At 43.6% G+C, this 16,787-nt stretch overlaps 1 protein-coding gene across 1 annotated transcript; it reads right to left on the reverse strand.

Moving 5' to 3' along the window:
* Positions 1-9,036, reverse strand: LOC118905420. The gene is given in 7 exon segments (XM_036872079.1): positions 1-149; positions 2,334-2,657; positions 2,742-2,824; positions 3,016-3,077; positions 8,424-8,552; positions 8,555-8,856; positions 8,961-9,036. Coding segments are annotated over 7 exon segments (1,095 nt in total). The 5' UTR covers positions 9,007-9,036.
* Between the last annotated feature and the right edge of the window lie 7,751 nt (positions 9,037-16,787).

Genomic DNA, 16,787 nt, shown 5'->3' on the forward strand with positions numbered 1-16,787 from the left:
TCACTCCAGCCCTTTCCCTGGGAGCTGAGGGATCCAGTCCCAGCAGTCAGCACTGTGTGTGATGGAGAATCCAGAGACTGAGCAGGTGAGGGAGGGGGTCGTCAATAGTCCTGGGCCCGATTCCTGCACCAGCACCTGGGACAGGACACCTGGGGGAGGAGAAGCATTGAGACACCCACTTCGCAGATGTCACCCCATAATTCCACCTTCCTCAGACCCAGGAGATGCTCACAGCTCAGAGATGCCAGGAAGAGGAGGAGTGACCAGAAGGTTTTCATGTTCACTTTGATTAATGATTTGACTTTCAGAGAGTTATGTCAGTGAAGATGAGAACCCTGACTCTGAGTAGCACAGGTGCTGTGTTTTCCCCTTGAGCCTGGCTGTGATGTGCAGGTGGGAAGAAAGTTTCCATATAAAGATAGTCATGGCTGGTCCTTGTCTAGGGCTCTGGAGGAAGGTGCTGGCTGAGATCCAGGGTGGACACAGCTTCATGTCACCTCTGAAGAATGGGTGATATTTCTTTTCCAATATGATACTTACATTTCCATATATGTCTATCTGCGTCTATATTGTAGGTGTATTAGTTGGTTAGTGTGGCCATTACAGAATAACAGACTGGGTGGATTAAACAACAGAAATGTATTCCTCTCAGGCCTGGAGGCTAGAAGTCTAAGGTCACAGTGTCAGCAGTTTTGGGTCCTTCTCAGGCATTTCTCCTTTGCTTGCAGATGGATCTCTTCTCACTGAATCCTCAGATGGTTTTTTCTCTGTGTGTCTGTGTGCATCCCTGGTTTACTGGTATGTTCATTATTACTCTTCTTAAGTGTGACAAAGACCCTTGACCACCCCTTAGCCAACAGGCTCCTTGTAATGCTCTTCTCAGCTAGTCTTGACCTGTGGGCTTCTGTGTTTATATTTGCATGGCCAGGTTTTGTCAAGACCCCTGTTAAGTGAGAATAATGAAAATCTCCCACCCTTGAACTCTGATCGCCCTCAGTATTTGATCAAATCCATCAAACCTCCTATCGCCCACACGGTATCTGAACACCCTGGTCTCCCTTCAGCAAGAATCCTTGTGAGTCTAAGTAACCGGAAGCCCCTTAGCCTGTATTTCTTCTGTTAATTATTTCCAGTCCACTCCACCCCACCCTCTTCTTGGCCATAAGCCCCCACTTGCCCTGCTGTATTTGGAATTAAGCCAAGCTTCCAAGGCTGCATTCCATATGCAGCAGCGAGTTTTGTCTTTTGGTTTTGGATGAGATTTATATTGGAAACAAGAGGATCATTTTCACCACCCATGGCCATGTAACTCATGCCTGAATGAAGCTGATCTCTCATGTATATTTTCCCTAAGTCCACTCACAGACTTTTGTGCGTAGCGACACTAGACTGTTCTTCACACCTATGCCTGTGACTACCTTAAACAATCGCCAAGATCCCAGAAATGTGAAAAGCATGGCACTAATTTGACCCCAGAAAGTGCTCAATTACATGACGGGAGTTGTAACAAGAAAAGAGAATATCACCTTGACTGACCTCAGCAGGGAATGTGTGTGTGTGTGTGTGTGTGGGTGTGTGTGTGTGTGTATGTGTGTGTTGTGTGATTCAAACAACTGGCTACATTGTTAATGTCCGTGAATGAGCAGAAAATGACAATGTTTATTTTTGGTTGCTCATAACAGCTAGAAGTAGGTGAATTTGCAGATATGGAATCTGTGAATAGTGAGGATCATTGCATGTGCAGTATTGGAGCACTCTGGCATCAGAGTCTATAACACTGCCTGCTGCAGAATTCAAACTGTTTGTGCAGGTTGCTGAATGCAGGAGGGTGTGTCTCTTCCTTCCACATGTACAAAAACAAAAGAACAATTAATACTGTTTAAAATTCTCATGTGCATTCTCAGGATATTTAGAAGTTTCACGAACTTCAGGCCCAAATTGAACATGATGGTGAGCCGCAGGGTTGTTTTGAGCTCCTTTGAGAAAAAGATAAATAAAGAAATGAAAAACAACCTTAATTCTTGAGTATTATATGTGTGTGTGCATGTGAATATATATATACACAACTATAATAAAAATAAAAATTAAGCAAATACGTACATGCCCAAAAAACTTTCTAGACACAACATAATCCACAACAATGAAACATTAGGATACAGAACAGGGTCTCTGGTGGAGCTCCTGGGCAGGAAGAGGAAAGCAGAGGTTCTAACAAGAATTGCCTCCCAGCCCCTCTCTGCACCTGCTGCAGGCCTCAGCCCTGTACTTTGTGGGTCCTGAGCGCCCCCTGGTGGTTCTGGCCTCCGTGCAGGGAGGTTTGTGTCTGGGCTCACACTGACTTCCCCTCACTGTGTCTTTCGCACAGTAATACACGGCGGTGTCTTCAGTTGTCAGGCTGCTCAGTGATAAATAGACTTGGCTCTTGGAGGTGTCCCTGGTGATGCTGAGCCGGGACTTCAGAGTTGGGTTATAATATGCGCTTCCACTATAACACATCTCACCAACCCACTCCAGCCAGTTTCCCGGAGGCTGTCGGACACAGCCTACACCATAACTGGTTAATGAGAATCCGGAGACAGTGCAGGTGAGGGAGAGGGTCTGGGAGGGCTTCACCAGGCTGGGTCCCGACTCCTGCAGCTGCCCCTGGGTCAGGACACCTGTGGACAAAGAGAACCACGGTGACTCATGGGCTCAGATGCAGCTTACCCGTGTGTTCATGGCTGAATCCCTGAGACACTCACCTCTGGGAACTGACACCAGAAAGAGGAAGAACCACAGTGGATTCATCTTCTTGCAGATGAGATTCATGAAGCCCAGAAAATGTCTTCAAGCATGAGGAGAAACCGGTATTTAAGTGAACTGGTACTTTGTTTTTACCTTGTGGTCTAAGGGGATATTTGCATATAGGAGGGACCTTTTTATAAAAAGCATCAAATAGTGAAGGGGGGTCCCTGTATTTGGGGCTCCCCCTGTGAGCAGGGTGCTGACTGTGCCCTCAGAGAACTCAGCCCCCACCTGGGGTCCCCCTCCTGAAGCCTGGGGGACTCTTTGCCCAGGAATGAAATGTTGCTGAAGGGCTAGTCAGGACATCAGATGTGCTCTAGGATTAATGGCAGATTTGGGGAAAAGACTTTAATTGCACGGATGTATATATTTCACGTAAATACCTATGAAACTTTCAGGGCACTCAAGTTGTCAGACACAGACTCTTGTTTTTTCCTTTCTGCATTACCTCATGTATATTTTCTGGAAACACAAGTATTTGAGACAAACCATACATGTAATAATCACATTGAATTCAGACAAAGTTAGGTAAAATTTAATGTTTATCATAATTCACAACGGACTTCGTGTTTCCCTTAACTTGGGTGAACATTTCTACACCTGAAGCAGTTTAAATATTATGAAGAGTTGCTCTGGAGGTGGATTTATTCATAACAACGAAACACACAGTATATTTTGTGGACAAGACAGTCATTCTTGCTGAGATGGTCATGGTTCCTAGCACTGCTGACTTGGCCAGTAGCCTGTCCTGCCTTTTTCCTGTGCACAACTGAGTGTCTGCAGGAACACCGTGAGCTTCAGGGCTCCTTCCTTGAGGGTGGACATTGAGGAATCCCCATGGCTACCAAGGACTAAGAACAGACAGCTTCGGGAAGCTCCTCAGGACTCCAATATGCTGGGCAGGTGACCTGGTCACAGTGCACAGACTCACTCCTTCTAGAAGTGTTCCTTTCTAACTCTGTCACTGCCAGTGACATTGGAGCTCAGGGAACAGAGTTCCCACTGCACTGGGTGAGAGAACATGCATGATTCTTGGAAGTAAACCTTCACAGTGAATGGCTTGCAGAATATGAAGGCATGGTAGTAAGAGGAAAGCTCCTACCTCAGGAAGCAATTTCCCTTGAAAAATCCACCAGAGAGCAGCTTTCCCGAATCCCTGGGCCAGTGAGTCCTGGAACTGTGCCTGAGGTCATATAAGTAAGTGGTGCTGGAGAGCAGAGCACAGCTGCATCCCATCTCACTGTGGGCAGTGAGGATGTGGCCTCACCATCTGCATTTCAGTCTGCAAGGATGTAAATTGGGGATCACGATGGTAAGGGTCTGTCTGAAATTTTTACTGGGTTTGCCAGGGGTGTTGAATGTTGTCATCAGTGTCTTCAGTGATGTTATCTCTCCTGGGAACCAGAAAGACCAATGTGAGGCCCCATCTCTGACAGACACCCTTGTACATATAGCACTGGCTCCACTTCTGCCCTGAGAGGTCACACCTGTCAGCTCTCCCTCAGCGCAGTGATTTCACCTGTACACTGACTGATGTCGAGGCTGCTGTCTATGAGAAGATATTTACTCCATACTATTTCATGAACAGAGTACTATACTTCTTTTAGCTTTTCCAATACTATTTGCAGAGTAAATTAAATACTAAAGAATCTGCATGCTTGAATGTCAATAATAGGAGAGCCAACCAAAGTAATAAGGGCAAGAATCACAGGACAAGTCTGGACTCTGTTGTCAGGACTTGAAAATTGAGCTGATACGCTGTGGGATAGGGGAGTGGAAGGGTTGGCATCTAAAACTTAGAACCAGGTGAGCCCATTATTCACCAGGTGGAAGAAGGGGCTGCATTTGTACAGATGCCCCAGCATCTGCCCTGCCCTTCTTGAGCTGGGGGATTAGAGGAGGTCCATCCAAATTTATGTTAACATAGAAGGATATATAACTGGTGTCTTTATGTTTCAGTGGTTAGGGATGTGTTGTTAGGGTCTATTTAACCCTAGGGAAAATGTGTTAGGTCACCAGGACTAAGAAGATGTTATTTTTCCTTTGTGGAGATAATAGGAGGTCATTATGCCTGGAGACCAGATCATATTATAATGCTGGAGGGAATATCCATTAGAGATGACCAATGGGTGATGGTAAAAGAAGTGGTGGGATTTAAGTCATATTGCTTCACAGGTTACCAGTGATGGTCACAGAAAGAGGGCCTGACCATTGTGATGGGAGGGAGAAGGACTGATGGTGGTGGGCTTCATGGTGACCACGTGGACAGGTTCTTCTGATGGGCTCTGTGTTTTCCCTTATGAAATCTTGAGAGTATAAGCTCAGAATGAGGTGTGGACTTCAGGAACATTGAGACCAGATGGTGTTGGTCATTTTGTATGTTTGTTGGAATCACTGAGCAAAGAAGAAGCAGGAACTATACTTGGAAATCAGCAGTGTCCTCCTGTGATATTAGATTTGTTGCCTTAGATGTTACTGAATGTAGAGAGATTCGCTGTCCTCACATTTCATCTTCTAGGTCCACTTGGAATCCAGATTCAAATGTGAGGGATGTAGGTGAAACATTTATTATGAAAAAACGTGGTATCTAAATTTTAAGATGTATAAGTCAAAATTATTGTACGGTGTTACTGAAATTGTAATTGTCAAATACTTCTCTGGGGCCACATAAATTAAAATTAATAATAATAATTGAAGGTATTGATTTTGTTTTCAACCATTGCTAAATCCATTGACTCATTCAAGTAACAATCATTCATAAACTCACATCCATCACAGGTAAAATTTATTGTTAGAAAACGGTCATTCTAACTGATGAAATCTCACTCTCTCATCAAGGATCTGTGTCTCTGTGGACCCGTGGCACAGTTCTCATCAGCAAGACAGGAAGGAGGGTATGTTGGTACATTTCTATTTCTCCAGAAGAGCATCTCTGAAGAAGTCCCCCCTCTGTTTACCCATTCCATCCTTGTAGTATCTGAAAGAGGCCTTTGAGTGTACTGTGACATGTTCCCACATAAAGTTCCCATGGCTTAGGAAGTGAACGTTTAACTCCACTTTTCATTGTAATAGAAACACAACAATAATAATTGAGAAGCATAAAAAGTACATTTAAAATTTACCCAAACGCAAGCTAGAGACTGGCAGAAAATATTTGCAAAAGACATACCTAATATATCTGATTGCTATCTAATATGTACCAAGAAGTCTTAAACTCAGCAATAAGAGAAAAACAAAACTATCATAAAATGGGCTAAAATCCTTAACAGACACCTGACCAGAAAGACAGAGTTTGCAAATAAGGCTATGGGAGAACATTTATCACAGGGAAATGCCAGTCAGAACAAGGACATATCCCTGCAAACTTACAAGAGTGGAGCAAGTCAGGACTCTGAGAACCTTAAACACTGGGAGGATGTGGAGCGGCAGGGGGTCCATTCACTGCTGGTGGGGATGCAAAACAGGATGCACCCTGGGAGCTATTTTGGTGGCTTCTTGCAAAACTAAACATACTCTTATCTGTGTTTCAGCAATAGTGCTCTTTTGTATGTACCTGAAAGACAATAAGACTTTAGTCCAGAGAAAATCCTGCACACGATGCTTACTTAGCTTTATTCATATTTGCCAAAATTTGGAAAGGACCAAGAAGTCCTTTCCTAGGGAATGACTAATAAACTGTGTACATCCAGACAATGGACACTGAAATGTCACACTGATTTGGAAGAAATGTTGAAGGGTGAGATGGAAATGCAAAGAGGAGATGCCAGAAGAACACAACTGGCAAGGTGATGTCAGGAGTGTGAAAGTGGCCCCTGAGGACTGAGGGTCCTAAGAGGTTGTACAGGGTGAGGCTGAAAAGAAGACAACTTGGATTTGTCAGGAGGGAAATCTCCTCCTCTGCCACTCTTGAGTTCCTGAAGCTGGACTGATAATAAAACTAACAAAGACAGATTAACAGGAGAAAAGAAAAAAATTGTAAGCATAGGCATGGAGGTGCAATAGAAATGGACCCAGAAGTGACCAAAGCAGGCAGCTTTTATATTTTTAGGCCAAGATCCAATATTTGTGAGGAATTGGTAGAAGGAGGAAATGTATGCTTTTGGTGTGCAATTAGTGAAGAACCTAAGCAGAGTTTGGGCTGGCATAGTCATTACAGAAAGAACAAGGTTTGTTCATAGAGACTTCCAGGCCTGAATTCCCGGTCCCTAGTGATAAGAGTGTCAGGGCTACAGTCTGGTCATCATGCAGTTAACTTCTTCCTCCTGGTGGGAGTTTCAGCATCTACAAGACAGCTCAAGGGACATGGACAAGCATATTATCTAGAGCCCTTGAGGAGGAACTAAATGTCCTTGATTTGCTTAATGACTAAACTATTATTATTTCGTTTTGTTGGACAGTTTTCCTTTCTCTCTAGATTTTCTGACTTCTCTGATTAAACTTACTCTTAGGCTAAATATTTTGCACAGAAAAAGACAGGTGGAGGGCATGGGGTAAAGTACCAATTCACTTCCACCTTCAGGTCCAGGGAGAGCACCTTTCACATGGGAGGTTTATTTCTTGCTTCAGCGTGACAGGGAGGAAGGTCAGAATGTCCCTCTGCACTGGCTCTGTCTTAAGTCACTTTGAGACATATTTTGGGGTGGCCTACCCTGAGTCCCAACACTCAGGACCTCTTTTATTATTTTCTTTCTACATATGCAAACCAAACATGTGATGTAGGTGTCGGTTTACTTGAATCTTACAGATGTGAAGCTAAACTGCAGCCTGGAATTGGCAGGTGATGTGCTGAAGAACACACAACACGGCATACTGAGACCTCCTGTCGAGGCCTGGGCTTCTCCACCCTGGACGTGGCTGCCTCTGCAAATGTTCCTGGACAGAGGTGGGCCTGCCTGTGAGGCTGCAGGGCTCTTCGTGAATGAGAAGCTGTGTGACGTTCCTGCATTTAAGCGTTCACTTACGATGCTGTGGTGAAGAAAGAATAGATTTGTTTTCAGCAGCTTCTGAAAATCCATATTATTATCCACCTGATTATAAACTTTCCCTACAGACTACATATGTGTCTGTTGGTAATAGCTTTGATGATGAGTATTTGACATAAAATAAACTGCATGGTAGAACAGGATGCAGGTATTATCTAAGCGTGTAGGGATTCTGTTGGACCTGGAAGCAAGGAGCACATGTAGAAACACCCCTTCCCACGTCCCCTCTAACTGGCATCATTCCCAGTAACCCAGTGAGGATCTGGTGCTGCTCAGCTCATTTATATTACTCATGCAAGAGGTTAGCAGGAACGTCAAGAGCCACCATCCTGTCAGGGACAGCTGGTCTACCAGTAGGGCAGGGCTGAAATATCATAATGAGGAAGGAAGAATATGTTCAACTCTTTAAACATCTACTGGGAAAGCTTTGAAACAGGTCAATTTAGACAAGATTTAGACAAGCGAAAACCTGAATATCTAACTTTGAGTCTCTGCCTTTCATATATGACATTTTTCCCCCCTATTTTGAAGTCTTTCTAATTCAGAGCCTGAATGTGTACGTAAAGAACCATGGATGAGTACAGAGAGGTTCCCCAGGGAAAACTGCTATATGGAGAGGAAACCCCAGACCCTTAGAGGAAAACAGCCCTTAACTACCATCTGCACCTGCTCCAGGGGCTGAAACACACAGTTGTATGTCTTGAGTGCCCCCTGCATCCCCCCTCCTGTCTCCCTGAAAGGAGGTTTGTGTCTGGGCTCACACTGACTTCCCCTCACTGTGTATCTTTCACACAGTAATACACGGCCGTGTCCTCAGATCTCAGGTTGTTCATTTGCAGATACAGCGTGTTCTTGGAGTTGTCTCTGGAGATGGTGAATTGGCCCTTCACCGAGTCTGCATAGTATGTGCTACCACCACTACTACTACTAACTGAGACCCTGTCCAGCCCCTTCCCTGGAGCCTGGCGGACCGAGCGCATGGGATAGCTAATGAAGGTGAACCCAGACGCTGCACAAGAGAATCTCAGAGACCCCCCTGGCTGCATCAGGCCTCCCCCAGACTCCACCAGCTGCACCTCACACTGGACACCTGCAAACACAGAGACATACTGGTCAGGAGACTGTCACACAATCACTGATGCCCTCACTCATATCCATTCACATCCTCAGTATCTCTTGCTCTCCATAAATTACCTTGTAAAATAGCAACAAGGACAACCCAGCTCAGCCCAGACTCCATGGTGAGTGTTCTGTCCTGAACCCCGAATGGGAGCACCTGGGAATCCCGGGCTGGAGCTGCTCTCCCAGAGCTGCAGGGTCAGGGCTGGGGCTGCTTTATATCAGCAGAGGAAGGACCCTATTTGCATGAACTTCTAGTATATAAGAGGCTATGTCATTGAATGTCCTCACAAAGGGGAGGGTCTCAGAGCAGGTGTGAGAGTCTCGGATTTCGTGGTGTTGATAGCATTTGGGAAATATAACTTTCATTATGTGATTCTTCCAGAGTAAACACTTAGGACCCATATGTCATTTTACATATGCACACACATCCTGTGATGTAGCTGTCATTGTTACCTTCATACTAGAGGTGTAAACTACACCCAGAGGTATAGAAGGTTTGTGGAGTGTCCAGGAATAAACATGGGGTGACCATAAGATGCAGCATCTGCACCTGTGCTCTGGGCCAGGGTGCCCCCCTGAACGTACTCCAGTACAGAGTTGGACTTGCCGGGTGAGGTTTGCAGATCCCCCTCCTGTAATGGGATCATTATGACTTTGCTCTCTTCCAGTGTTTACCAGAAATACATGGAGAGGGTCAGGGTTCATGAGAAGTATTTTCAAGAGTCTCTTATGTTTCAGTTTCTTTCCTTCACTCCTTCCCTCCCAAGTCATGCATTTCTTTATTTGTAATTACTTTAATGAGGTTCTTGACATATAATGAAGCGCACAAACTCAGAATGAACAATCTGATAAATACTGACATAGGCATCAGCATTATCAGGAGAGAACAGATCAATTCCTCTCATTATTTTCAGTAGTTTCTGGGTTTCCTCCTTCCTGTCCCTTCTTATCTTCCATCCTGTCCCCACATAACCATTGATCTTCCCTTGTTACTTCAGGTTACTTTTCATTTTCTGGAATTTATAAAAGTGGGATCATATTATATGGATTTTTATTGTTATGGCTTATTTTCCTCAGCCCAAATAGTTGTGAATACTATCATGTTTTTGTGGGTACCAAGAATCCTTAGTTTTAATAACAGGTGGCATTTAAAGAATGACCATAGCATGATTGGCTTATTTATTAAGCTGATGTGTGATAGTGGAATTGTTTCCAGTTCTCGGTGTTACAATAAAGGTGAGAGTCGTCTTGGAGATGTAGAGAGATGAGAAGCTTAGAAAATGCTTCTTACTTAATGTTCTTAAAACCACCTCAAAATGGAACAAGTTGCACATTATGAAAATCTCACCAATATATCAGATAACTATAGAACTAAAAGAGCAACAAATTTAAATCTTGGCAAGAGACAAATGCTCACAGAATAACAAAGAATAAGAATAGTAATCCTGACATAGGCTGCTGAATGGAATAAAAACTACTACCAGATTAATCTAGAAATGGATGCCTTGAGGTCGAGTGTGGTTAAGGTGTAATAGTGTCCCAATGTCTCCTAACTAACTACCTCACCAGTGTCAGCATGGTCCTGCTAAAGTGTGAATCAGATGGTGTTACCTCTCTATTCACACAGGTGTGTCTTCCTACCTGGGACATCCCAGGATTCCCGCCTGAGCTCTTAGGTTCTCCTGTATCATGGGGAGGAAGGCCTTGGCTCTGGACTTGGATCTGCACTGTGTCATAGCATCTCCACTTACAGTGTGATCTTTGTCCTCTCATTCAGTCCAACTGTGCCACATATTTACCACATATGAAATGGTGAAATAGGATCGCACGTGGAAATGAATAATAATGTTCCAGGTGCTGACTGACACACAAAACCCTGCCACGACCCATGACAGTTTACACAGAGAGCAGCTCTATATTTTGTTCACCATCTCTGCTTTGGGAGGGCCTGGAGGAGAAGCTCACCCTGCCCCATGCAGGGTCACTGTGAGAGGCGCAAGTTCAGCTGCAGGATCTGCTCCCGTGATGCACACGCACGTGTAAGGGAGGGTGACCCTGACTGTAGGCTGGGGGCTCAGCCAGGTCTGAGGGCTGGGCCTTGTGTCCACCTTGTGTGGACATTGCTTGGGCTCTGACTTCCTTTCAGCAAGATGACTGGGACAGCTGAGTGGTCTCCGCATCAGAGCCCTTCCTTAGGGCAGGCACTTACACACCTAGACAGAGCGTAATATAAGATGCCAGAAGTCATGCTCCTAATATTTACCTAACTGACTTGAAACTTATAGCTCCATAATAGACTTCCCATGAATTATCGTAGTATATTCATTTAGTATTGAGATAAAGTGGAAGCAACAAACACGTTTTTCCATAAATTAGTAGATAAACAATGCGTGATGTATCCATGCTGTGGGATTGTATTCGGCAATTGAAATATTAAACTATTATACCACGAAAGGACATGAGGGAATCCTAAATGCATATTGCTAATTAAAAAATCGACCTGAAAACGTTCAATTTCACCTATTTCCCATTTGGGAAAAGGCAAGTCTATATATAAAGCAAGCAGATGAGCATTTAGCAGGAATTTGGGAGAAGGTCTTTGATAAGAGAAACATGGACAATATTTAAGGGTAGTTAAATTCTTCTCTACAAAATTGCAGTGGTGGAAACATTGCACTATGACCTTGTCAAAATATATAAAGTAATAGCAGAAAGAGTGAACCTTATTGAATATAAATATAAATTTCACTTATAAGTCAGAGACTCAAGGATGGAAAGATGTACACTGTATAGATGATACCTAATATCATAGTGAAACTATGAATTAACATGTCTGAAGAAGGTGGGAACATAGGGTTTGACCTCAGTGACTTTGGAAATGAGTGGAGTCTGAAGGCTAAGTTCTAAGCCTCTGCACATAAGCACTAGAGCCTGTCAGATAACGGTATTTCCATCAGGAGTCAGGCTAAGAATTCTGTTACTACTGTGCCTGTGGAATTGAACAGTTAGTAGCTGGATGGCATCGGTGGAGCCAGGTTTCTCACTGTTGGATGGAAAGTAACAGGCAAGCAAGGGGGAAAGGCTGGATTTACCCATGTGATGTTGCATTAGGTTCGGATACGTAAGCATGATCTCACATTTACCTTAACACAGGTCTGAAGGTGAGATAGAGAGATAGTTGCAGACGTGTGTGTGTATATGTGGGGTAGTGCACAGAGACATATTTCCAAGGTCTGTTAGCTTATAGGGTCTCGAGGCAATGCCCCCAGTAGACAGGACACCAGCATTAGTATCCTAATACCCACTCTTCTGCTTGCTAATACTGTTCTCCAGAAAAGGATACACAACTCATGTAAGGCATGGCTAATTCTAGGGCCGGAGAAGAGAATACACATGATTATCCTGCAGATTCTTGTAGCCCCAGAAAGTAAGGAAGTGTTCACACAAATGGATGGGGGCCCGTAAAGAGGAGGCAGGAGACAATCTGAACGAGCTCCCCATGGCTGACAAGCCCTAACAATTACAGAAGCAAAGAAAATGCTTTAGTATATAACCTTAACACAAGTTATGAAACAAATATCTTGATTCATACTTATATAAAGAGATTGAATAAATATATCTAATGCAGAAGGTAGGCTAAATCTCCCTCAAGGAATAACTTCAGGTAACTCATCATGGTCATCCTCCCTTCAAGAAGGTGGACTTAACCCTCCATCCCTGAATGTGGCCTGGCGTAGGGACGTGGCAGAAATTACGAGTGTCCTTGAGTTTCATGATGAATTTTGAGGTATAATATCCCAAACATCATTCATAAAATAAATTTGTAATTTTTCTGTATGCATTAAAAATTCTGTCCTGAAAACAACAACAGCAACAGCAGCAATAACTTCACTGATAAGGGAATTAGAGCACAGACTTGGAGAATGTGCTTTCTAATATCATATTATAAAGGACTTGTATCATGAATATACAGCAAATTCACAGCTCAACCACAGCAACAAAAAATGAAAGTAATGAACACTGTGCCAGTGATCTGAAGATACTTCCACAAAGAAGAGATAAAAGGTTTTAACAGCATTCTTCATTAAGGATACATAAAATAACACCATGATGAGATACTGCTACTCACTTATTACAACAGTTAAAGCAGAAAATAATAAGAAATTCAAATATTGTGGGTGCTGTAGTGCGAAAGGCCCCTCATCCGCTTGCTGGAAGGAATGGCAATGGCAGCCAATTGGAATATATTTGTCGATTTCTTAGAGAGAAAAGCAGACACTCACCATGGGATTGAGGAGTGAGCTTGAAAAGTATTTACAAAAATTGTTTGAATATTTATGTTTATACAAATAACTTCATACGGGTGCTTGTTTCATCTTTACACATTTGAGCCTTTACCATTCCCTAAACATGGGTTATGTACTCAGTTTTCATGGTTATTTTCCATATGATTAGGATATACCTGTTTCTGTTCCCTTTTATCTAATTATTATTATCAATCTCCACACTAGATAACAAGGTACAGGCAACACAGCACATATGTTACAGCCCAACCTGTGTCCCGACATTTCAAAATGTCCTCTGGGGAGAGAATGACTCCAGTGCTATATGGAAAGCAATTTCTGAATATAAACATGACTGATACTATTCAAGTGAAAGGCATTGCATCAAACAGGACTGGGGAGATTTTCAGGATGAGAGGAATTGGAAATCCATCTGATGGTGGAAAGCAAATTTAAAGTTCAACAGTAAAAATTATTTATGTCATTAAACGATTAAAAGCTTGACAACTAATAACAGAAAGTAGTGACCTAATATTTAAATAAAGGTTTCATGAAGAAATATTTCTGTGCGGCTCGTCCAAAGATAGATCGGGAAAGACAGACAAGCCTGACTCCATGAAAAAAGTCTCAAGTTTAGAGACAAGAATGTTCCTTGGAATCATTGTGGATGAGGCTTCCAGGGGCGGTAATGATCCAGTGGGGAAACCAGGGCTTCTGAGAGAAAACCCCTCCATGACATCCTGTGCACCTGCCCTGAAATTGGTCCTCTTTTTTCCTGATGACCCTGTGCGCCACCTGGTGGTTCGAGCGGCCCCTGCAGGGGGGTCGTGTCTGGACTCACCCTGACTTCTCACTGAGCCTCCTGGGATAGTAACACAGGACTGTGTCCTAGGTCATCACGGAGCTGAGCTGCAGGGAAAACTGAATTTGTGAGGTGTCTCTGGAGGTGGAGAGTCATTTTTGGAGAGACAGGTTGTATGCTGTGGTATTCCCAGAACCAAAGCACCCAAGTCACCGCAGCCCTTTCTCGGGGGCTGAGGGACCCAGTCCCAGCAGTCAGCACCGTTTGTGATGGAGAATCCAGAGACTGAGCAGGTGAGGGAGGGGGTCTTCAATAGTCCTGGGCCCGATTCCTGCACCAGCACCTGGGACAGGACACCGGGGGAAGGAGAAACCATGAGACACCCACTTTGCAGATGTCACCCCATAATTCCACTTTCCTCAGACCCAGGAGATGCTCACAGCTCAGAGATGCCAGCAAGAGGAGGAATGACCAGAAGATTTTCATGTTCATTTTGATTAATGCTTTGACTTTCAGAGAGTTATGTCAGTGAAGATGAGAACCCTGACTCTGAGTAGCACAGGTGCTGTGTTTTCCCCTTGAGCCTGGGTGTGATGTGCAGGTGGGAAGCATGTTTCCATATAAAGATGGTCATGGCTGGTCCTTGTCTAGGGCTCTGGTGGAGGGTGCTGGCTGAGATCCAGGGTGGACACAGCTTCTGTTCACTTACCACAGGTCCTCTCCTTCCAGAAGAAGAGTGTTTGGGCAAAGGAGAGTCATAGGGCAGGGGTGTGACAGAAAGCACAGCAGGTCTTACATTCCCTCCCAGGGTTTCAGGTGAAAACTTCCTGAGGACACATCCGATCCTAACGCCCAGAGCTGGGCATCTCTCACATTTCTCCTCTCATCCCCTCCCGGCCGCCTTGGGCCTTCTCCTCTGCCTCCTGCACACCTTCTCTGTTTCTCTGTTCTAACTCTGAGCTGCTTGTTAAACAAGTGCTGTGCTCTTTCTCATTAGTCACACAACCAGCTATACACATTTCATCACACTGTGTTGGCATTTTTATTGTAAATGTAGTGAACACAGTTCAACAATATGGGTTCTATTCATTTGTTGTTGTTCCGTACCTCATTTCTTCACCTCTCATCTTATGTCGATGATACTTACGTATAAATCCCCAGAAAAAATTTGCATACTCTTTAAAACAACCTCCCTTAAAAATTTGAGTTCTCTTTTGTAAGAAAATATCACACCTTTAATTTTAATCCATTTTTATATTATTCATTTCCAACTTATAGAAATAAAATTTGGTCATTAATTTATCCAGCAATCATTCTATACCCGATTATGAATTCTAAAGACTGTTACATTAGGCACTTATATGTCTTTCTGGAGATGATCATCAGATCACCTCTGAAGAACGGGTGATGTTTCTTTTCCAATATATTTACATTTCCATATATGTCTATCTGCATCTATATTATAGGTGTATTAGTTGGCTTCTCTCAAACCTGGATGCCAGAACTCTGACATCAGGTGTCAGCAGGTTTGGGTCGTTCTCAGGTCTTCCTCCTTTCCTTGCAGATGGACCTCTTCTCACTGAGTAAACAGATGGTCTTTTCTCTGTGTGTCTGTGTGCATCCATGGTTTACTTGTATGTTCATTATTACTCTTCTTAAGTGTGACAAAGACCCTTGACCACCCCTTAGCCAACAGGCTCCTTGTAATGCTCTTCTCAACTAGTCTTGACCTGTGGGCTTCTGTGTTTGTATTTGCATGGCCAGGTTTTGCCAAGACCCCTGCTAAGTGAGAATAATGAGAATCTCCCACCCTTGAACTCTGATCGCCCTCAGTATTTGATCAAATCCATCAAACCTCCTATCATCACCCACACGGTATCTGATCACCCTGGTCTCCCTTTAGCAAGAATCCTTGTGACTCTGTGCAACCAGAATCCCCTTAGCCTGTATTTCTTCTCTTAATAATTTCCACTCCACTTCACCCCACCCCACCCTCTTCTTGGCCATAAGCCCCCACTTGCCCTGCTGTATTTGGAATTAAGCCAAGTTTCCAAGACTGCCTCAAATATGCAACAGCGAGTTTTGTCTTCATGTTTTGGATGAGCTTTATATTGGAAACATGAGTACCATTTTCACCACCCATGGCCATATAACTCATGCCTGAATGAAGGTGATCTCTCACGTATATCTTCCCTAAGTCCACTCCCAGCCATTTGTGCGTAGGGACACTAGACTGTTCTTCAGCCCTATGCCTGGAACTACTTTATCGAACTGCCAAGAATCCCAGAAATGTGAAAAGCATGGCACTAATTTGACCTCAGAAAATGCTCAATTACATGACGGGAGTTGAAACAAGAAAAGAGAGCATCACCTTGACTGACCTCAACTGAAAATGTGTGTGTGTGTGTGTTGGGTGATTCAAACAACCGGCCACATTGTTAATGTCCGTGAATGAGCACAAGATGACAGTGTTTATTTTGGGGTGCTAATAAAAGCTAGAAGTAAGTGAATTTGCAGATATGGAATCTGTGAATAGTGAGGATCATTGCATGTGCAGTATTGGAGCACTCTGGCATCAGAGTCTATAACACTGCCTGCTGCAGAATTCAAACTGTTTGTGCAGGTTGACTGAAACAGGAGGGTGTATCTCTTCCTTCCACATGTACAAAAAAAACCAACAATTAATAATGTTTAAAAATCTCATGTGCATTCTCAGGATATTTACAAGTTTCACGAACTTCAGGCTCAAATTGAACATTATGGTGAGCCGCAGGGTTATACTGAGCTCCTTTGAGAAAAAGAAAAATAAAGAAA

This window comes from Balaenoptera musculus, chromosome 12 (genome assembly GCF_009873245.2).
Source record: "Balaenoptera musculus isolate JJ_BM4_2016_0621 chromosome 12, mBalMus1.pri.v3, whole genome shotgun sequence".
NCBI lineage: Eukaryota > Metazoa > Chordata > Mammalia > Artiodactyla > Balaenopteridae > Balaenoptera > Balaenoptera musculus.